Source organism: Chiloscyllium punctatum, chromosome 16 (assembly GCF_047496795.1).
Source record: "Chiloscyllium punctatum isolate Juve2018m chromosome 16, sChiPun1.3, whole genome shotgun sequence".
NCBI classification, from domain to species: Eukaryota; Metazoa; Chordata; class Chondrichthyes; order Orectolobiformes; family Hemiscylliidae; genus Chiloscyllium; species Chiloscyllium punctatum.
Window position 1 is genome coordinate 7,140,523 of NC_092754.1, and position 24,256 is coordinate 7,164,778.

Sequence of the window (24,256 nt, forward strand, 5' to 3'; positions counted from 1 at the left end):
AATTTCCAAACATAGGGCCTCAGCTAGACCAATGGGAGAGCAATTCGAATGGAGGGGTGTTTCAAAATCCAGAATTGAACATAATCACGTTTTCAAAATGTAAAGAGGAATTTATTCTTTAAAAGGGCATCTAAGTTCTGTTCTCATAGAATTGACAGCACAGAAGGCATTCATTCTCATGGGTTGGTAAGTCTAAAACTATGACCTTTGCAGAGCCATTAAGACAGCCAAGGAACAATACTGAGCCAAACTAGAGACCCAGACAGAAACCCAGCAAGTATGGCAAGGACTGAATGACATCACAGGTTCTAAAAAGAGACAGTGCAAGATAGCAGATGATGACACATCTCTCCCAGATCATCTCAACACCTTCTCTGCTCACTTTGAGCAGAATTTCGGCAGAGAGGTAACACCTATTCCAACAGGACCTTACGAACCTATCCCAGCAATCACTGCATCAGAGATCAGGTTAGTTTTCCTTCACGTGAATCCAAGGAAAGTGATGGGATTAGATGGAGTACCAGGCCGTGCACTCAGAGCATGTGCAGATCACAGACAGAGGTCTTCTCAGACATCTTCAACCTCTCCCTGTAGCAGGCCACTGTCCTGCCTGTTTCAAGAGGGCCAACATCATCCCTGTGCATAAGAAGGCTCATGCAGCATGTCCCAATGACTACCGCCCAGTGGCCCTAACTTTGGTGGTCATGAAGTGCTTTGAAAGGCTGGTCATGGCAGTAATCAACTCCAGCCTCCCCACTACACTTGACCCACTCCAATTTGCCTATCAGACCATCAGATCCATGTCAGATGCCATATCACTTGCCCTTCACTCCTCCCTTGAACATCTTGACACCAAGAACAGCTATGTTAGAATCCTACTCATTGCCTACAGTTCAGCTTTCAACACTATTATCCTCTCAAGACTGATTAATAAACTTAGTGATCTCGGACTAAGCCCCACTCTCTGCAACTAGATCCTCAGTTTCCTGATCCACAGGCAACAATCATTGAGGGACAATATTTCATCCTAACACTCAATACTGGAGCCTTCCAGGGTATGTACTCAGCCCTCTACTGTACTCACTGTATACCAATGACTGTGTCACCAAATACCAGACTAATGCCATTTTCAACTTCACTGATGACACCACCATAGTCGGTTGAATCTCAGATGGCAATGAAACAGACTACAGATGGGAAGTGGAAGACCTGGAAAAAATGGTGCACTGAGAACAACCCAGCTCTCAATGCCAGCAAAACCAAAGGAACTCATTATTGACTTTCCGCAGGATGTTACTCATGCCCCCCTACAAGTTAACAGCACAGAGGGGGAAAGAGTGGAGGGGGTCAACCTCCTGGAACTGGTCATCCACAAGCTTTCCTGGACTCTTCATGTGGACGCACTGGTTACAAAGGCCCAATAATGTCTCTTCTTCCTCAGGCAGCTGAGGAAATTGGGCATGACAGCAAATACCCTTGCCAATTCTTATAGGTGCGCCATCGAGAACATTCTGTCTAGAAGCATCACTACCTGGTATGGCAACTGTACCATTCAAGATTGGAGACGGTTACAGAGAGTGGTGAACTCGGCCCGGACAATCACAAAGACCAACCTCCCATCTATAGAATCCATCTACCATTCCCGCTGTCAAGGAAAGGCTGTAGCATTCTCAAAGATCCATCCCACCCTGGCAATGTTTTTTTACAACCTTGACCCTCGGGGAGAAGGTACAGAGGCCTGAACATACGCACCAGCCGGTTTCACAACAGTTTCTACCCCACTGTTGTTAGAATACTGAATGGACTCAAACTCTGAATATTCGCCTGTACCTGTGGTTTTGTTGTTGCTGCTGTTTACCTATTATTTACTTAGCTGTGCCACTTAACTCTGTTATATGCCTGTATTGATCGCAAGACAAAGCTTTTCACTGTGTCTTGGTACACATAACAATTAATTCATTTCAATTCAATTCATTCAGCTCTTTTTGGTTGTACCAGCTCTTTGGGAACTCTATCCAATCAGTTCCACTCTCCTGCTCTTTTCCTGTGACCCTGTGCTTGCTTTATTTTGGAAAGTTTCCACATAAAACAACTGACAGGTTTTGAGCAGATGGGTAGATTTCATAAAGGATAAGTTACACTCTGTTAACACAGCTCCATTCTGTTTGTTATATCTGCCAATTAAACATTAGGAAGACAGAAGCTATTGTTCTTTAGCCTCCATTCTGTCTCCACTATCTCTAAAAATCTCCCTCACCATGGTCTCAGACGGTTCACAAAGTTGGCTGCCCCTGAAGTGAATTCTGAGCCAACTCCTCTCCAACAAGACTGCCTACGCACCTCAATAGTATTACTCATTTCCAGCCCTGTCCTCATTCACCTGCTGTCAAACTCATCGTCCATACTTTCACTATCTCAAGACTGATCGACTGAAATCCCAACACTCTTCTGACTCACATCTGACTTAGAGTCATAGAGATGTACAGCACGGAAATAGACCCTTTGGTCCAACCTGTCCATGCTGACCAGATATCCCAACCCAATCTAGTCCCACCTGCCAGCACCCGGTCCATATCTCTCCAAACCCTTTCTATTCATGTACCCATCCAAATGCCTCTTAAATGCTGCAATTGTACCAGCCTCCACCACTTCCTCTGGCAGCTCATTCCAGACACGTACCCCTTAGGTCACTTTTATATTTTTCCCCCTCTCACCCTAAACCTATGCCTTCTAGTTCTGGACTCCCTGACCCCAGGGAAAAGACTTTGTCTATTTATCCTATCCATGCCCCTCATGATTTTATAAACCTCTATCAGGTCACCCCTCAGCCTCTGACACTCCAGGGAAAACAGCCCCAGCCTGTTCATGCCTCTCCTTATAGCTCAAACCCTCCAATCCTGGCAGCGGCCTTCTAAGTCTTTTCTGAACCCTTTCAAGTTTCACAACATCTTTCCGATAGGAAGGAGATCGGAATTGCACGCAATATTCCAACAGTGGCCTAACCAATGTCCTGGGTAAAAGCAATGACTGCAGATGCTGGAAACCAGATTCTAGATTAGAGTGGTGCTGGAAAAGCACATCAGTTCAGGCAGCATCCGAGGAGCAGGAAAATCGACGTTTTGGGCTAAAGCCCTTCATCTCTATTCCTGATAATGGGCTTTTGCCCGAACTGACGATTTTCCTGCTTCTTGGATGCTGCCTGAACTGCTGTGCTTTTCTAACCAATGACCTGTACAGCTGCAACATGACCTCCAACTTCTACCATCCATTAAATGGAATTAATCAAGAACATTTTGCTGCCCTTATTCTAACTTTATGTACTCATTATCTGCACTCACTGGTCCACTAACATTTCAAATTTAAAATTCTCACCCTCACATCCTAACTCTTCCCAATCTCGTTAACCTCCTCAAGCTCGACAACAATCCAAGAATTCTCAGTATTTCTCACTTGTGTATCGCCATTGCCCCAGTTGGAAGCCAGGTCCTGAGATGTCCAGAGTGTTTTTTTATTCACACGTGTGATGTGTATGTCACTGGCTGGGCCAGCATATATTGCCAGCTCCTGGTTGTCATTGAGAAGGTAGGGGTGAGTTACCCTCGTGAACCACTGCAGTTCCTGTGCTGTAGATAGACCTGCAATATTATCCGGGAGGGGATTCCAGGATTTTGACCTAGGAACACTGAAAGAACTGTGATATATTTCCAAATCAGGGTGATGAGCGACTTGAGGGAAACTTGCAGTGTTCCCACGTATCTGTTGCTCTTGTCCTTCTGCATGCAAGTGGTTGTGGGTTTGAAAGGTGCTGACTTAGGATTTTTGGCAACTTTCTACTGTGCATCTTGTAGATAGTACACTCTGCTATTATTGAACATCAGTGATGGAGGGAGTGGGTATTTGTGGATGTGGTGCCAATCAAGTGGGTGCTTTTTCTCTGAGTGTCAGAACTGCACCCATCCAGATTAGTGCGGAGTATTCCATTACACTTCTGACTTGTGCCTGAAAGCTGTGACAGGCTTTGAGGATTCAGGAGGTGAATTGATCACTGCAGTATTCCTAGCCACTATATTTATGGACCAAGTCCAGTTGTTTCTGGTTCATGGTAACCCCCACGATGTTGATAGTGGAGGATTTGGTGATTGTCAAGGGTGGTGGTTAGATTGTCTCTTATTGGAGATAGTCATTAGCCTGACATGGTGTTACTTGCTACTTTTCAGCCCAAGCCTGGATACTGCCCAGATCTTGTTGCATCTGAACATGACTTGCTTCAGGATCTGAGGAGTCATAAATTTTACTGAATGTTATGCAATCACTGGCGAACATCCCCAATCTGACCTTATAATGGAGGGAAGGTCAGTGATGAAGTGGCTGAAGATGGTTAGGCATGGGATACTACTGTGAGGAAAAGGCTCATGGGATACCATGGTGGTATCCCTATCTCTGAGCCTAGAGAGCCAGGTTCAAGTCCCACCTGCTCCAGGTTTGTAATAACATCTCTGAAATGGATGTTCAAAAATATTTACACTGAGAAACTTCTGCAGAGATATCCAAGAGTTGAGATGACTGACTTCCAATAATCCAACCCTTCTTCTATATGGCAGGCCTCGATTCCCATTGACTCCAGCCTTGCTGGGGCTCTTTGATGTCGCATTTGGTCAAACATGGCCAAGATGTCTATGTTTGGAAGCCAACTCTTTTGTCTGTGTTCGAACCAATGCTGTCATGAGGTCAGGAGCTGGGTTGCCCTGGTGGAACCAAACAGAGTGTCAGTGAGTAGGCTATTGCTGAGCAGGTGCTGTTTGATAGCACTGTTTATGATCAATTCCATCACCATTCCAATGATTGAGATTAGATTAATGGGGTGATATTGGCCAGTTGGATTTGTTCTTTATTTTCCCCCCTGTATAGGACAAACCTGGGCAATTTTCTACATTGTTGGGAAGATGCCAGCGTTGTAACTGTACTGGAACAGCTTGGCTGGGGAGCAATATGTTCTACAGCAAAGTCCTCAGTACTGTTGCTAGAATGTTGTCAGGGCCCATAGCCTTTGCAGTATTGAATGTCTTCAGTCATTCCATGTGAATAGATCATTCACTTGACACTTCTGGCTGAAGATTGTTGTGAATGCTCCTGGGCCACGAGGTTTACAGATTATGCTGGAGTACAATTCTGCTGCTGATGGCCCACAGCACCTTATGGATGCTCAGTCAAGTTGTGAAATCTGTTCAGAGTCAGTCCCATTGAGCACGGTGATCATGTCATGTAACATGATAGAGAATACTCTCAATACAACCGGAGTCTTTCCTCTCCATGAGCAGTGTATGGTAATCACTCTTACCGATTCACACCCACCCTCTGACGACCCCTTCTCCCACCTCCAACACACCCCATCCACCTAGACACCCCGTGCTGGCCTCTTACTTGTCCTCGATCTCTTCATAGCCAACTGCCACTGCGACATTAACCGCCTCAACCTGTCCACCCCCTCACCCACTCCAACCTCTCACCTTCGCAATATGCAGCCCTCCACTCCCTCCATTCCAACCCCAACCTCACTATGGAACCGGCGGAAAAGAGAGGCGCGGTGATAGTTTGGCGCATTGATCTTTACACCGATGAGGCTAAACACCAGCTAGCGGACACTACCTCCTACTGCCCCCTTGACCATGACCCCACCTCCCACCATCAAACCATCATCTCTCAGACTGTTCATCACCTCAGGGGATCTCCCACCCACCGCCTCCAACCTCATAGTCCCATAATCCCACACCGCCTGTTTCTACCTCCTGCCCAAAATCCACAAACCTGACTGCCCCGGCCGACCCATTGTCTCAGCCTGCTCCTGCCCCACCGAACTCATCTCTGCATACCTCGATATAGTCCTGTCCCCCTTAGTCCAAGAACTCCCCACCCACGTTCGGGACACCACCCACGCCCTCCACCTCCTCCATGATTTTCGCTTCCCCAGCCCCCAATGCCTTGTCTTCACCATGGACATCCAGTCCCTGCACACCTCCATCCCCCCTCACAAAGGCCTCAAAGCTCTCCGCTTCTTCCTTTCCCCCCGTACCAACCAGTACCCTTCCACTGACACCCTCCTTCGACTGATTGAACAACTCCTCCTTCCAATCCTCCCACTTCTTCCAAACCAAAGGAGTAGCCATGGGCACCCACATGGGCCCCAGCTATGCCTGCCTCTTCGTCGGATATGTGGAACAGTCCATCTTCCGCAGCTACACTGGCACCACCCCCCACCTTTTCCTCCACTAAATCAATGACTATCAGCACTGCCTCGTGCTCCCACAAGGAGGTTGAACACTTCATCCACTTTACTAACACCTTCCACCCAGACCTCAAATTTACCTGGACCGTCTCAGACTCCTTCCTCCTCTTCCTAGACCTCTCCATTTCTATCTCGGGCAACCAACTCAACATGGACATCTACTATAAACCGACTGACTCCCACAGCGATCTAGATTACACCTCTTCCCACCCTGTCCCCTGTAAAAACGCCATCCAATATTCCCAATTCCTTCGCCGCATCTGCTCCCAGAAGGACCAATTCCAATACCGAACAACCCAGATGGCCTCCTTCTTCAAAGACCGCAATTTCCCCTCCAACTTGGTTGACTATGCCCTCCACCGCATCTCCTCCGCTTCCCGCTCCTCTGCCCTTGAACCCTACCCCTCCAATCGCCACCAGGACAGAACCTCACTGGTCCTCACCTACCACCCCACCAACCTCCATATACATCGTATCATCTGTCGTCATTTCCGCCACCTCCAAACAGACCTCACCACCAAAGGATATATTTCCCTCCCCTATCAGCGTTCCGGAAAGACCACTCCATCTGCGACTCCCGCATCAGGTCCACACCCCCCACCATCCCAACCTCCACTCCCAGCACCTTCCCCTACAACTGCAAGAAATGCAAAACTTGCACCCACACCTCCCCCCTTACTTCCCTCCAAGGCCCCAAGGGATACTTCCATATCCGCCACAAATTCACCTGCACCTCCACACACATTTACTGCATCCGCTGCACGCGATGTGGCCTCCTCTACATTAGGGAGGCAGGCAGGCCGCCTATTTGAAGCACGTTTCAGAGAACACCTCTGGGACACCCGGACCAACCAACCCAACTACTCTGTGGCTGAACACTAACTCTCTCCCCCCCCCCCCCCCCACTCCACCAAGGACATGCAGGTCCTTGGCCTCCTCCATCACCACACCAAGGCAACACGACACCTGGAGGAAGAGTGCCTCATCATCCACCTAGGAACCCTCCAACCACAAGGGATGAATGCAGATTTCTCCAGCTTCCTCATTTCCCCTCCCCCCCCCACCTTATCTCAGTCCCAACCCTCAGACTCAGCACCGCCTTCTTGACCTACAATCTTCTTCCCGACCTCTCCGCCCCCATCCCCTCTCTGGCCTATCACCCTCACCTTAGCTTCCTTCCACCTATCACATTTCCAACACCCCTCCCCCAAGTCCCTCCTCCCTACCTTTTATCTTAGCCTGCTTGGCACACCCTTCTCATTCCTGAAGGAGGACTTATGCCTGAAACGTCGATTCTCCTGCTCCTTGGATGCTGCCTGACCTGCTGCGCTTTTCCAGCAACACATTTTTCAGCTCTGATCTCCAGTCCTCACTTTCTCCACGTATGTTCTCTTGTTGATTCCCTCACCACCTGACCAGTTTAGCAGGTATGGTCTTTAGGACCTGACCAGTTCAATCAAGAGTGCTGCTACCAAGCCACTCTTGGTGGAAGACCTTAAAAATATGCAGAGTACACTTTGTCACCTTGCTACCTTCAGTGTTTCCTTGAAGTACTATTCAAGATGGAGGAGCACAGAGTTACCAGTCAAGAAAAGATACTACGTGGTAATCAGCAGGTGGTTTCCTTGCCTCTGTTGACCTGAAGCCAGACTTCATGGTGCCTGCAGTCAGTGTTGAGAACTCACAGGGCACCTCCCTCATGCCAGCATACCATGATGGTGCAAGCTCTGCTGCTGTGACATGGCCAGGGATGGTAATGGCACCGGCACCGTCTGGGACATTACCTGTAATATTAGATTACTTACAGTGTGGAAACAGGCCCTTCGGCCCAACAAGTCCACACCGCCCCGCCGAAGCGTAACCCACCCATACCCCTACCACTACATCTACCCCTTACCTAACACTACAGGCAATTTAGCATAGCCAATTCACCTAACCTGCACATCTTTGGACTGTGGGAGGAAACCTGAGCACCCGGAGGAAACCCACACAGACACAGGGAGAACGTGCAAATTCCACACAGGCAGTCAGTCGCCTGAGGCGGGAAGGTATGACTCCAGGAGTATGACTGCGTCAGCTTGCTGCAGGACTGGTCAGGGGGACAGCTCTCCCAACAGATATTCTCCAACAGATATTGACCCCTCAGCCTCAAGGCACTTGATAAATCTTCCTCCATGATCAAACACTCATCTGTTTGAGCATCTCCCTCTTTGGCTTCGTGTCAACATATTTTGTTTAAATTTGCATTCTTGTGATGTGCTTTGTACCAATGTTCAGGGCAACACACACATGCACACAATTGGTGGTTTAAAGTGTTTGATAAAATAAATATATCCAGTAACAGTGGCTCAAGTCATTAGGTACTCAAAATAGCTTGTGAAGCTTAAATTTACAGTTCACTTGCGTCACCTCCAACAGAACCACTGCTAAACACTAACCCAGCACAAGTTAATTTCCAAATTGAACATTCAAAAAGATTATACAATTCCAGCAAATTGAATAGCAATGCGAAATGTTGTGTATACTATCTTAAATCAGCACTGGCATCGATTACAACAGCATGGAGCCTAAAGCTTACTTTAGGCTTCATTAGCCTCCTGTGTGTAATCTGGTCACCACAGCATAGGAAGGAGGTGACTACACTGGAGGGGACGCAGAGGAGTTGTACCAGAACATTGCCAAGGTTAGTTAAGGAGAGAGGCTGGAGAGGATCAGGCTGTTTTCTTTGGAACAGTACTCGGAGGAAAAGGGGTGGGGGGGGGGGTGGGACGGAGGGCAGGCCCTCTGTGATCGGATTGTGGGGCGTGGACAGGGTGGATAGGAAACAACTGCTCTCCCTTCTTCAGCAAGAACGAGGGAGCATAATTTTAAGCTGAAAAAGCATGAGGTTCAGAGGGGATTGGAGCAAGCATTTTTCACTCGGTGGGAATCTGGAATATACGGCCTCAAAAAGGCAGTAAATTTCAATCTTTCTACAGAACAGTTACATAGGCAAGCTCTTGACCCATAGCCTTGAATGTTATGACAGTTCAAGTGCTGGAAAGTGGGATTAATGTAGACATGTCAGCACAGACTCAACTCAGTGAAGGGGCCTCTGTTCTGTGGCTCTGTTAAATCAACTGGTTAGGATAGCTATGTGCACACAATACAAATGCTGTCTGAGCATTCAGAAGAAACCAAATCCTGTAATTAACTCATCTTACTCGTCAACATCAGGTTTGATAATTGGAAACTTTTCACACAAGGAATTTTGTGTGCGTACGTAAATAGTAACATTTGAGTAAACCAAGTTGAGCATGTATTTTGAATGTAATCCTAGCACCCTTACAAGCAGGGTAAGAGTTCCTTTATGCTAAAGGCCACATCACAGGAAGTGAAACTACAGCACTTGAAAACCAACCATCTCAGATTTCTGCTGAATTCTTCCTTTAACCTCCATGTGTGTTAGAACTGGCCTGATCATGATATCACCTGAAGACAATGAAGTCTGTCAACAATATGCAAGAGGTTTGACTGGAGTTTTGCTCGGTGACCAAGGAAATGCTGATAAATGTCTCCCCAGCAAGAGTCCTGGGCTATGCGCAAACCAGTACGTTTTCAAAGGTAGAAGAATTACTAAAGGACAATAGCAACTTAGAAAATGATCTTTTGGTGAATGCTGAACTCTAGCACAATTTTCCATATGAGGGAGCCATCTCCTGACTGATGTTCTGGTCAGATTGTTTAAATGGAAATTAATAGGGGCTAGTTTCCCCCCAGGGGAGATAGCCATTCACAATCCTAATTTTGCATTGGCTTTGTCTCTCCAATATCTGAAGTGACATCAAACTAAGAATGGCTGGAAACTGCCCGAAATTCAGATGGTAGAAAAACTTCCTGCAAGGAAGCTCTTAATCTATTCAAACCATTGGTCGTGTCCCAACAGTCAACATCAGGGCTAACTTTAACAGTTAGTCATCAAAATGCAACTCACCATCACAGACAAAACATTAGAGTTCTGTCCCAAGGTCATTCATTAAAAACTCATTACATCTTTGATCTGAATTGAGGAATGGAAGGGCTGATCTCCACGAGGCAAAGCAAGGGAGACTGCTCTCAAGATCAAGGCATTAGGAACCCCACCAAAACTGAACAGAAATTGTTGGGGAAAACTCTGCTGGTTGGAGGTGTATTTGGCTCAAAAAAGGAGGATGATTGTAGTTGTAGGCTAATCATCTCCACAAAAGGACAATACAGGAGCTCTTCAGAGTCGTGTCCTTTGCTGAAACATCTTCAAATGCTTCTGTGATCTTTCCCACAAACGCCCCCGCCCCCATCCACCAGAAGAGTCATGCGGAGATATTTGCTGACGATTGCACACTCTCCAGTACCAGACACGACCTCTCAAACACTGGCACAGTCAATGTTTGCATGCAGTAAGAACTGGACAACACTTTTGGCTTGGACTAATAACTGGCTATGAATATCCACACTCCACAGTAACCATTTCAAAAAAAAAAGGAGAAACTAAAACTTTCTCCCCTTGCTCTTCACTAACATTGCCAATATCAAATCCTCCACCACCACATTGATTTACCATTGACCAAAACCTTAAACTGGACTAGCCATGTAAATTTGTGGATACAATTGGGAATTTTATGACAAAATTTCCATCTTCTGACTTTCCAAAGCATGTTCCTTGCAGATGGTGCACAGGTCAGGAGTGTGACAGAATATTCTCCATTTACCCAACACAGCACTGCTCAAAACACCAGGTCAAAAGGACAAAACTGCTCACCATCCCATGAACCAGCATAAACATTTCCTTCATGCCTTTTCTTCACTCACCCTATCCATCAGCACCTCAAGGTAGAAGCTGCTACCATTTTGCACTGCAGCAACTCACCAAGACTCCTTCAACAGCTCCTTCCAAATCTGGGCCCTCTACTACCTGGAAGATTGAAGAGGAAGTCGTCTGGAAAGATTGATGTGCCATTACCCCTCCAAGCTACACCATCCCAAGTCGGAATTACATCACTGCTCTCCACTATCAGAGTCAAAATTGTGGAAGTCCTAGCCAAACTGTGGCATGTGCACCAGATCAAGGTGACTGCTCACTATCATGTGCCCATGGCTAATCAGAATGGACAATAATTGCTGGCCAAGTAAACAATGCTCACTCTCCAGGATTGAAGAACCAAAAGAAAGCCAGTCCAGCTTCCCAGTCAGGGAAATAAATGGAATGTCTCTGGGATATTGTGGAAGAGTATACACACACACACACACACACACACACACACACAATGTGTATGGTGGCAGAATAATAAAAATAAAGACTAGTGTTAGCAATGTTGGATATTTAACCATCAGACCAATTATTCATAGGGTACCAATTTTAGGAGTGAGAAAGGTGGTCTTGCAACAGGTTTATTACCAGAAACCCACCAGCTACAACACCCTCTTCCCCCATTTACCCAGTACAGTTATGATCCTTCCAATTAAAACTGGAGAACAGACTCACTTTTTACTTCAAAGAAAAACAAACCTTTAAAAAGCAAATCTACCAGACAGACATTTATAAGGAAGAGTGCCACAAAATTTATTTCACTCTTCGTAGACTTTATTAGGTTGTTGTATACAATATCTACAGCATAGTGGATAAAGAGTTAATGGACTGTGATGATAGAATATTGCAGAAGACAGCAAATAGATTTGGATTCTTCAGACTAGTTTTAAGCAAGTTCTTTTTTCGAAAACAGACGAAGAGCATCTTGATGATGGAAATCAAGAACAGATGCATTCCTTCAGTTTGTGTATGTTGCAAAAAGAACTTTGGAAAGGCAACCACAGAGTGTTGTAATAAATTAAAACAGACTTTATAACAATGTAATTGGTGTAAACCAACTTCCCCTCCCACTACAAACAGGATATTCCAGGAGTTAGGAAAGGATTGCAATCATAGAGCACTCCCAAGTAACAGCAGGGTTCTCTTATTGGGCAATTACCAGGGTTTAAGGTGCAATACATTCAATTTGTATAAAGTTGTTTTTCTTTTCTCCATTGTTTGACGAGATTCCCTTTCAGGTTTAAATCAAAGAGCTCCAAGTTCACCCAGCAATTACTGCTGCAGCCAATGTTCTGAAACTCTTGGCTTCGTGGCCCAAGACACAGCTCCTTTCAAAAAAACCTTCATTCCAAGAGGAAACAAAAGCAAGGAGAACTCCTCACAAAAGCATCTGATAGGCAGCTTCTTGCGTGCACAGAAGGAGAAGATTTCTAATGGAAGATGACAGTCCTTCAAGTTCCCTGGACCAGATCAGTCAAATAATGAAAGACCTTCACTGAGGCCTTCCCCTTTTGATTGTTTGCAATTAAAACAAAAGGGTGACGTTAACAAGTATATACAAGTAACATTTGGTGCAAGTTGAAACAGTTTATATGGAATTCTAACAAGGGATCGTGAGCATGAAAATTGAATACATAACACATCCAAATCAAGATACGCCAGACCCTAACTATTCAGTAATGGAGCTTTAAACCAACAAAAATAAACAGGACTAAAGTCAAACCTGTCACAGTCCATGAGGTATGTTCTCACATTGACGAATATCAGGCTGGTCAGCCTCTTTGATCTTGACATGGATTTAATGCTGAGAGTGTTAACTGTAGACATCACTTGAAGTCTTCAGTTCAAAATTTGCCCTTTAAAAACAATCCCTACCTAGGGTTGTAGACCTCCCAAAAGCATTAGAAAGTAAAAGACTTAAGGCTTTATAAAGAGGGATCCTCCAGAAGCTTTCAATAAACATATTCTTTACACAGATCATCCAAACAGGATACATTTTAAATCACCTTAGTTTTCTCAAATTAATACCCCACTGTTTTGAGTTTAGCAGATTAGAAAAAGGTATTTCTACAGACTTGCATCAGTAGTGCCTTTACAGGAAATTTAGGTATTTGGAAGATAGCAAGTGAGTAACCATGTGCACTAGTCAACAGACTAGACTGTTTTGGGTATAGAAAAAGCACAGCAAGTACAGGACAACTAGCAGGGAATTCAGAAAGTAGCACACTTTGGCAGTGTTCTATTAATACCCTATTGCACACAACTGTCAGAGTCCAACTAAAATTATCACAACCAGGAAAAGTAAACAAAACCCAAACTGAAAAGTTACATTTTATTTCAAGATAGCTTTAAAACAACCATTCCATTCACATATTGCACATTGAAACCAATAGGTGCTGCATCACATTAGGACATGCTAGGTGAAGTCCTCAAAACTAAGTCACTTATACAGTTACTTTTGAAGTCATGATAGGAGTTTTCTACCAGACCTGCTAGTAAGAGTCTGCATTCCTTTACCAAAAAACAAAAAAAAAGTGTGTTTGGCTTGAGAGAGACAGCCATCCTTTCATTCACAATGAAGGCATCATCGTGCATTTTAGTCACCAAAGAGAGAGCACAAGTCAATTAAAAAACCTCAATGAGATTGGACCAACAAAAGTGAAGGTGAGGTTAATTTTAAAAATAAAGTTTGGTTTAGTTTTCTACTAGAAAAAAAACAAACCGTGGAGGCAAGAAAATCATCGCTGATAATGAAACTCCTTTGGATCTTTCCAGGACTGAACTGGAAATCACATTAGATCTTCAAAACATTCCCAGTACTCAAATCACTTGATGCAAATTTTATCAATCCCTGCTCTCCTCCATTCCTGATCCCGTTTCCCACCTAAGGCCATCATAGCAGCTATTAAAGATTATATTGCATGCTCAGCACTATTTGCAAATGGAAGTAGCAAGATGTTGCAAAAATAAAAAAAAAGGGAACGGGGAAACAGGGGGAAAAAAAATGGAATTTCTAAAAAGAAAAAGAAAATTGCCTTTGAAATCAAACAAGCAAGTTCCCAAATCAGAGGAGTTAGATATGTATTTTGATTGCAGAAAGGATTAATGGAAATATCTGTATTGATGTACACTTAAAATATTCACATCCCCAATATGTAAGAACTCCATACTGTAAAAAATAAATCAAATGTTTGTGGAGCTGCTGAGCTTTGGGGAAAAATGATCAGAGTTTGAAAATAATGCCCACCACACAGTGGATGAAGGTTAAGCTGAAATAATTGCCCATGTACAGTGTCTGTTAGGGTTCAAGTCCATTGTTTCGTCCATCACTGGTACAGAAGGTAATTCTTCAGGGAGGCTGGTAGTGGTAGCGAGTGGATTTCATGTAAGCGATCCTTGCCTAAAGCAACCCGTACTGAACGCCGACAGAGATCCATCAATGGCAGTGGTTCAGCTGAAAAGGAAAGTCAAGAAACATCAGCACATTACTGTTTGTAAGCAGTAAAGATCATAAAATTCTAAAGGAAGTCTTAACAAGTAAAGGCATGAACATCTGAAAACAGACGTTCAAAACAAAGACCCCAAAGTTGAACCCGCTCACCCAACAGTACTGTATTTTCAAATTTCTCACCGATCACTCAATGCTGATATAGAACCAATCCATTAAAACATCAAATTTCAGCGACCTTTCAAACAAAATATTGACTGCATAACACTTTAAAGATTATTTCAGTCAAAAATGCAAAAAAGCCAAATGACCATATGAAATATGAATGCAAGTGATTTAACCATTTTCTTCACTGGACCAGCTTTCACAGTCAACCATAGAGCTGCATTGACACACTAAGTATTTGTATACAATAGCTTAGTTCATGGGATTAGACAGATGTTTCAATTTAGACTGTGCTATTTTGTTTTCCCTTCTCACTGTTTCACCGGTGATTAGCTGGAACAATACCTGGATAACTCCAGGACATTACGTGTCTGTCTAACAGTCATCACCATCTTAATTAAGCCAATTATTCTGGGCATTTTGCAACGCATGGAGCCAACGTCACATTAGTCACCCTCAACATGCTGCATGAATAGTCTTGTTACAGGAAAAGCAATGCTGTTGAAATGTGACCTGTCTTCAGATTACAGTTAAGTCCTATTATTAGTGGCAGCTCTTGATAAAAGGAACTAAAACAAAATGGAGCATTTAGCAATTTTAAAAAAAAAATAGGGTTCACTCAAATCTGTTGGAAGAAGCTTCCTGCAATATCCAAAGTTTGACAGTGTGTTGCTATTAAAATGAATGCCAAGCATCAGAGAAGAAGGGTTTAGTTAAGGCAATAATGGTTTCTGCATGTTAGACAAGTTTTAACTTAAAGTTCAAACATTTCTCAAAAATTAAAAAAAAACAGTGGAACTGCTTCACGAACAACTGGGAAAATATCTTTTCCCAAGAAGCAGAGATCATGGATATACTAAGAAATATCATTTATATAAAACAATTTGGATGTGACCATAGGAGATATAGTTAGTAAGTTTGTAGATGGCACCCAAATTGGAGGTGTAGTGGACAGCGTACAAGGTTACCTCCAATTACAACAGAATCTTGATCAAATGGGCTAAAGGGCTGGGAAATGGTAGATGGAGCTTAATTTTGGGAAAGCAAACCTTGGCAGGACTTATACACTTAATGGTAAGGTCCTAGGGAGTGTTGCTGAACAACGAGACCTTGGAGTGCATGTTCATAGCTCCTTGAAAGTGAAGTCACAGGTAGATAGGATAGTGAAGGTAGTGTTTGGTATGCATTTCCTTTATTAGTCAGAATAGAACATAGAACATAGAAGAATACAGCGCAGTACAGGCCCTTCAGCCCTCGATGTTGCGCCGATCAAAGCCCACCTAACCTACACTAACCCACTATCCTCCATATACCTATCCAATGCCCGCTTAAATACCCATAAAGAGGGAGAGTCCACTACTGCTACTGGCAGGGCATTCCATGAACTTACGACTCGCTGAGTGAAGAACCTACCCCTAACATCAGTCCTATATCTACCCCCCCCTTAATTTAAAGCTATGCCCCCTTGTGGAGAATATTGGGAACAGTAGTTGGGAGGTCATGTTGTGGCTGTGCAGGATATTGGTTAGGCCACTTTTTGAATATTATGTGCATTCTGGTCTCCTTCCTATCGGAAAGATATTGTGAAACTTGAAACCATTCAGAAAAGATTTACAAGGATGTTGCCAGGGTTGGAGGATTTGAGTTATACGGAGAGGTTGAATAGGCTGGGGCTGTTTTCCCTGGAATGTCGAGGGTGAGGGGTGACCTTATAGAGGTTTACAAAATCATGAGGGGCATGGATAGGGTAAGTAACTAAGGTGTTTTCCATGGGGTGGGGGAAACCAGAACTAGAGGGCATAGGTTTAGGGCGAGTGGGAAAATATATAAAAGGGATCTCAGTAGCATCTTTTTTCACACAGAGTGGTACATGTATGGAATGGGCTGCCAGAGGAAGTGGTGGAGGCTGGTACAATTGCAACATTTAAAAAAAGGTATCTGGAGGAGTATACAGACAGGAAGAGTTTGGGGGGATATGGGCCAGGTGCTGTCAAAAGGGACTAGATTATATCTGGATGGCGTGGACAAGTTGTACTGAAGGGTCTGTTTCCGTGTGGTACATCTCTAGGACTCTATGGTAACCTTAATCTGTGCAGGAATGCAGCCTACACTGTTGGTGTCACTCAGTACCGGAAATCAGCCATTTAACCAACTAAGTTAACTGTTTTAAGTTTGGCTTCTACACTGCTGCAAATTAGTCAAAGTAGTTTAGGCAGCCCAAGGTCAGAGGTATTCTCAGTCCTTTGGTACTTCGTGATATTTTCTTTGTTATAAAGCAGTCAGGGATGGGGTAGAGACAGAGACAGAGACAGAGACAGAGACAGAGACAGAGACAGAGACAGAGACAGAGACAGAGACAGAGACAGAGACAGAGACAGAGACAGAGACAGAGACAGAGACAGAGACAGAGACAGAGACAGAGACAGAGACAGAGACAGAGACAGAGACAGACAGGATCCCATGTCTTCAGCTCAAATCAGGCAGTAAGAACAGGGAATAAATCTAGAACCATTCCAATACTAAAAGCCAGAGATTTCCCATCTGCAAATAAAGTTGAGTTTTGGCTTGATAAATCATTTGCTTTCCCACATGAATATTTCTCTACAGAATTTTGGATGAAGTTAAAGTTTAGTTCTTGCTGACATTTCTAGATTTGCATGCTAATTTTGAAGTGTTCTAAATTTCAACAGTTGCTGAATATTAGAAAGATATAAATGGTTTGCTGCTGCTTCAATAACCATCTCATTTAAAGAATGCAAGCACTACTCAGTGGAATCAGTATCGCAGTGGTGCATCTCAGCAGCTTGCTGACTCAGTCAAGAGCGAGATAACCAGAGATGCTATGACAGACATAACCAATACAGTCTCTGAACGTCTTCACCAGGGGAATGCAGAATCTGATTCAGTCAACCGCGAGGTTCTATTTATCCGTCTGAAGCTTTTGAAAAGTACACTGGTGTAACATGGTCTGCAGAGTTCAGGCCAAATACTAATAGAATTTAGAAAGAAAAAACATTAGCCTAAAACAAAAACAAGGGTCATTACTGCCATTTAAAATGCCAAAAGGTGGTGGCCTATCAGGTTAGGTTATGGAATCATTACAGAGCAGAGGCCATTCAGCCCATTGAGTCCTCACTGAGCAAGATGTTGCAGAGACAGCACCAGTTTGGCACCAAACAGATCCTCCCAGCTCAGTTCCACACCTCGTTATTGGGGAGGGAACAAAAAAAAGTGAGCACAAAAATGGTCTTAAAAGACATTTCCACTGATTTCTTTAAAATTCCACAACAGAAGAAAAAAAAAGTGCAACAATTTAGTGTGTGAAACAAAAAAAGGGCCTTAAGCAAACTTGAGCAACCTGACCAGCAGCTGCTGTGCAATTCTAATCTTCCTGATCAGCTGTGGAAACTTGATGCTAACCCACATGACCCAGGGACTGGATGTCTGATTGCTTCAAAAGTGCGTCTGCTATCATACACACAAACAGCTTAAACTACCTGACAAACGCCAGATGACTGCTCTGCTTACCCCACTGAAATTTTTCATAAGTACATCTGTACAACATGTTCTTTAATGTTCTTGGGCCAAAAACATGCAAGTAGAACTTTGCAAACTCAGCCTAAAAAGTGAGCATTGACAGCGGTTTCTCTGAATATACCGTATACCATTTGTGCTTTCATTGCTGGCACAAAAAAAATGCTACTGCTGCCCTCAAAAAAAGGATTAAGTTACTGGATTTGGAGCAGTGGCAGATCCCACCATGCACCTCCCTGGAGAAGTGGGCTGGTCTGTGGCTGCTTAAATTTGGTCATTCTTCTGACAAATATATGGGACACTGCCAAAGAAAAGTAAACTGACCTCTCCAGACGAAAGTACAACAGTCAAACTCATTGATGAAAACAGTTCTGTCAATACACATGCACACAGTCTCCATCCAGGACATCTGCGTTGACTGTATTCAAGCCATAAACAGAGAAACTCCAAAATAAATGAGCATTCCACTAACTGCAACTCAATCTGCAGCAAATATGAAGAAGTAATTAGATGTAACTTTACTCAGGTAGTTAAGTCTTCAGAAGTCCAATGTTTGAAATGCACTTGATCAACTCCTCCCAGCATGCTGCAGTTTATTTAAAAACACCACAAATTACACCGGAAACATTAGAGAGCCGATCCTCTTCAATGAAAAGGGCCATTAAAGAAACAGATGACTTCTTGCTCTGTATTTAAAAATAGAATTCTCATGGGATATGGGCACTGCTGCTCATGCCTTGCCTCTTGCCCATCACTAATTGCCTGTGAACAGAGTGATATGTTGGGCCTTTTGAGGGTACCATTGCTATGGATCTGGAGTCACATGGAGATCAGACCAGGTATTGACAGCTCACACTTTCCAAAAAAGTAAATTTATGAACCAAATGTAGTTTCACACAATTGATGATTGAAACAGCAATGCTAACCACCGTGCCAGGGACCTGGGCTGGAATCCAGCCCTCAGGCAAACTGTCTGCATGGAATTTGCACATTTTCTGTGTCCACGTGGATTTCCTCTGGATGCTCCGGTTTCTTCCCATAATCGAAAGATGTGCAGGTTAGATGAATTGGCCATGATTGCTCATAATGTCCACGGGTGTGTAGGTTAGGCGCATTAGTCAGGGTAAATATAGGGTAGGGGGAAATGGGTCTGGCTGGGTTACTCTTCAGAGGGTCAGTGCGGACTAGTTGGGCTGAAGGACCCATTTCCACACTGTAGGGATTCTAAGAAGTATTCGGTGATGCTTTGGGAAGACTAAACCATTATCCTCGGCCTGTTGAATGACCAGTCCAGTGACATGATATCTTAACAGCCTGAACTGTGACTGGGGAAAGTGTGGGGGGTCAATAGCAATGAATCAAAGCCCTACACTTTTGGCCTTTTCATAAATGCAAACACAAAGCCCTTCAGCCCATCCTTCAGAATCCTATAATTTGTCCCAAAAGGATAAGCTAACGATAGGTGTAAAGTAAAAACAATAAGCCAGGAGAAACAAACTCAAAAAGTGCAAACCAGGTAAGACCTCCAGGCTGTTAAACAAAGGCCATGATAAAGTCCGTCAAAAAGATTTTTTTTGAAAGTGACGGCAGGAAATCTAAGAGGGTAGTCAGCCAACAGGGAAGATGATGAACAAAGTTGCAATTAATTTAATATCCTAAATCAATGACCGGGGGAATGTGAGTAAGAGAGCGAGAGCTGCTGGAAAAGCACAGCAGGTCAGGCAGTATCCGAGGAGCAGGAGAATCGACCCTACCTGATGAAGGGCTTATACCCAAAATGTTGATTCTTCTGCTCCTCGGATGCTGCCTGACCTCAATGACTAGAGGGCATGGATTTAAAGGTAGAGGCAGGAGGTTGAGGAAATGAAAAAAGGTGAAAAAAAAAAGAGTAAAAACAACTTTTCACCAACAGCCTAGGGGGAATATCTGAAATCTACTGCCTTTTGGGCCAGCAGAGGCAGAAAAGATTTAAGCAGTATTGGGCATACACTTGTGACACCAAACCAAACAAGGCTACAGGCCAAGTGCTGGAATAAAATAGCTGGATAGTTGGTTTTGACTAGTGCTGACAAAAGAAAATGGGCTGAATGTCCTTTTTCTCAACAGTATATCCTCAGACAGATTTGCACAGAGCCATCTTCATTTCTCAATTGGATACAGCCACCTCAGACAGGAACTGGAGACTTTTCCTGATCATAGAACACATTACACGCTCTATGGGGGTTCAACAAAGCCAGTCAACCCACAGAACATTTAAGAAGTTACCTTAAAGAGTAAGCAGAACTCCTTGCCATCCACTCCCAATGAATGAAGTGTTTCTGCCGCTGTATCAGGTTGCGTGCATTCAAACCCTGCACTGAAGGTTTGAATAGCAGAGGTGGTTTGCAAGAGTAAGTATACATTTTATTTTATTTCGGGTCTTTAAAATAGAGTTGCTGATGCTGGAAACCTGAAGCACAAGACGAAAGCACTAGAGAAACTCAGCAGGTCAGGCAGAAAGAGCCACAGAGTTAAATATTGGGCAAGCCCAGTGATCCTTTGTCAGATCAATAACCACGAGCTGGGTTGGCCAAATAAAATGCTACTGCAAAATCAGATCAGAAGTTAGGAAACCTGCAATGAGCAGCTCACCTCCTGACTCTACTTTTTGTCATTTACATAAATAATTTGGATGTGAGCATAAGAGGTACAGTTAGGAAGTTTGCAAATGACACCAAAATTGGAGGTGTAGTGGACAGTGAAGAGGGTTACCTCAGAATACAACAGGATCTGGACCAGATGGGCCAATGGGCTGAGAAGGGACAGATAAATGCGAGGTGCTGCATTTTGGAAAAGCAAATCTTAGCGGGATTTATACACTTAATGGTAAGGTCCAAGGGAGTGTTGCTGAACAAAGACCTTGGAGTGCGGGTTCATAACTCCTTGAAACTGGAGTCACAGATAGATAGGTTAGTGAAGGCAGCATTTGGTATGCTTTCCTTTATTGGTCAGAGTATTGAGTACAGGAGTTGGGAGGTCATGTTGCGGCTGTACAGGACATCGGTTAGGCCACTGTTGGAATATTGCATGCAATTCTGGTCTCCTTCCTATCGGAAAGATGTTGTGAAACTGGAAAAGGGTTCAGAATAGATTTACAAGAATGTTGCTAAGGTTGGAGGATTTGAGCTATAGGGAGAGGCTGAACAGGCTGGGGCTGTTTTCCATGGAGTGTCAGAGGCTGAGGGGTGACCTTATAGAGGGTTACAAAATTATGAGGGGCATGGGTAGAATAAATAGGCAAAGTCTTTTCCCTGGGGTTGGGGAGTCCAGAACTAGAAGGGCATAGGTTTAGGGTGAGAGGGGAAAGATAAAAAGGAGAGACCTAAAGGGGCAACTTTTTCATGCATAGGGTGGTATGTGTATGGAATGAGCTGCCAGAGGAAGTGGTGGAGGCTGGTACAATTGCAACATTAAAAAAAAAAGAGGCATTTGGATGGGTATATGAATAGGATGGGTTTGGAGGCATATGGGCCGGATTCTGGCAGGTGGAATTAGATTGAGTTAGGATGGGTTGGACCGAAGGGTCTGTTTCTATGCTGTACATCTATCTCTATGACTCTCCAAAGCCTGTCCTCCACCTATAAAAAGGAAGAAATTAGGAGTGTGATGGAGTACTCCTATTTTACCTAGATTAAGTACAGTGCCAACAACTCTACACAATCCATGTCAAGTGGGGTTCTTTGTCTAGCATCCAATCTAAAAAATGATTGAACGTTCTCTCCCACTGCCATCAATACAAGGGCAGCAGTGGTTCAGCAGGTAGCACTGCTGCCGCCTGATGCCAGAGACCCGGGTTCGATTCATCCCAGAGGCAACTGTGTGGAGTTTGTACATTTTACAAGAGTATGTGTGGGTTTCCTCCAGATGCTCTAGTTCCCTCCCACAGTCCCAAAATGTGCAGGGGAATTGCCCGCGCTAAGTTACCAACATTCCCCATGAACCATGAGAAATGCAGGATTATAGGGACTGGAGGTCTGGGTGGGATGCTCTCAGAGGGGAGGGGCCTGATAACCACACTGTAGGGATCCTGTAATTCGGAGTGTAATAGCAACACATCCCAAAAAGATACTCAACAAGACCTCACCAGGTTCCGAAGAACCTGCAAGCAAGCAACCCAGAAGAACAAGGGCAACAGGTAGATGGGAATACCATTATGAAGTCCCCCTGCAATGCGCACACCAACCTGACATGGGAACATCACCATTCCTTCATGGTTACTGGGTCAAAATCAGAACTACCTCCCTCATGGCATGAAGTGTAATACAACAGCTGAGGGTGGCACAGTGACTCAGTGGTTAGCACTGCTACTTCACAGCACTAGGGACCCAGGTTCAATTCCAGCCCTGGGCAACTGTCTGAGGAGTTTGCACATTTTCCCAGTGTCGGTGAGGGTTTCCTGCAGGTGCTCTGGTTTCCTCCCACTGTCCAAAAGATGTGCAGATTAGAGCGAATTGGCCATGCTAAATTGCCCATATAGTGTTCAGGGATGTGTAGGTTAGAGGAATTAGTCAGAGGAAATATAGAGTAATGGGTCTGGGTGGGATGCTGTTCAGAGTGTCAGTGTGGACTTGCTGGGCTGAAGGGTCTGTTTCACACTGTAGGGGTTCTGAGCTCAACTCTACCCTCTCCAGGGCAACTAGCGATGGGCAATAAATGCAGGGCCCAGTTTGGAATATCCATATCCCACAAAACGAAGAGTAAAACCGCAAGGGGCGTTTCTGGCTCTGCTGGAAAGGGACTTGCAGTTCTCTCCTGTGCAAAAACATGAACATCTTATAAAACTGCTTTCATAAAGTTATTTTCTTTCATCAGGAGATAAAAACCATGCAGCTATACACAACTGCAGACTGCTACAATCCCATGAGTATTTGTCACAAACCTGCAGTGCTATCGTTAATCCTTCAATTACTGCTGCTATTAGTACACCATCACCTCCCAAGTTTGCCTCTCAAGGTTATTGATCCAGACAATGTTCTGTGGACATGGTTCAAATCCTGCCATGGCTGATGGTGCAGTCTGATTCAAGTCTGGAGTCTAATGGATGACCATGAAAACTGTCGATTGGAAGGAGGAGAAACAACCCATGCGACTTACTGATGTGTTTTAGGAGAGGAAATCTTTATCTAGTCTGGTCTAGACGTGACTCCAGACCGCCACAATGTGGTTGGCTGATGTGCCCTCCAAGGGACTTAAGGATGGGCAATAGAAGCCAGCAGCACATGAATGATTAAAAACATGTAGTAACATTCTACAAATTGATCTTGTCCATAACAGATACTGTTCAAATTCCTATTGAGATCCATACAGAGCATTCAGGAAATGTACCAAATCAAGTGCAAGAAAGTCCAGAGTTTCCAACTGTATTTGTAGTGCTCAGTTGTTAAGCTTCTAGCTGTGGAGTAGCCAACCTGGTGATTTGAAAAGGGCAAATCATTGTATTGGTCCCTCATGCATGAACAGATGACATCAATAAGTGCCAAATGAGATTAAGTTGCACTTTCAGGAATGACTCTGCATTGCTGCACACAATACCATTGCATAGCTTGTCAAATCTTGAAATTGCGCATTATAAACAAAATCAGCCCTAAACACAGGGGCAATACAAATGAATAACGCAAGAATCTATTGCTGCTTCAAGATCTTTTAGAGGACAATTGAAGAGAGAGACAACAAGACAGACAGCAAGGTTTTGGGGGGGGGGGGGGGGGGGGGGGGGGGGGAGAAAAAGGTGGGGAGAAAAGAGACAGAGAGACTTGCAATGAAGAACACACTAGAGGCCATGTCCTCTGAGGAGCAGCTCACTCACTGATCTGACCAACCATTTTCAAAACAAGTCGCTTGTGCTTTGACAATTTGTTGGGGACATCTTCAAGGCGGCTGTAAAAGATGATTAGATTAGATTCCTTATAGTGCGGAAACAGGCCCAACCAGTCCACACCGACTTATCACAATGGGCAATTTA

The 24,256-nt window shown here is 44.2% G+C and overlaps 1 protein-coding gene across 2 annotated transcripts in view; it reads right to left on the reverse strand.

The window, feature by feature from the left end:
- Positions 1 to 13,426: 13,426 nt before the first annotated feature.
- spsb1 (splA/ryanodine receptor domain and SOCS box containing 1) overlaps positions 13,427 to 24,256 on the reverse strand; it is a 95,062-nt gene continuing 84,232 nt past the window's right edge. For both annotated transcript variants that reach the window (XM_072586138.1, XM_072586139.1), the window contains exon 5: positions 13,427 to 14,562. In XM_072586138.1, the coding sequence (XP_072442239.1) occupies positions 14,435 to 14,562 (128 nt within the window). In that variant the 3' untranslated portion in view covers positions 13,427 to 14,434. The remainder of the gene's footprint in view (positions 14,563 to 24,256) is intronic.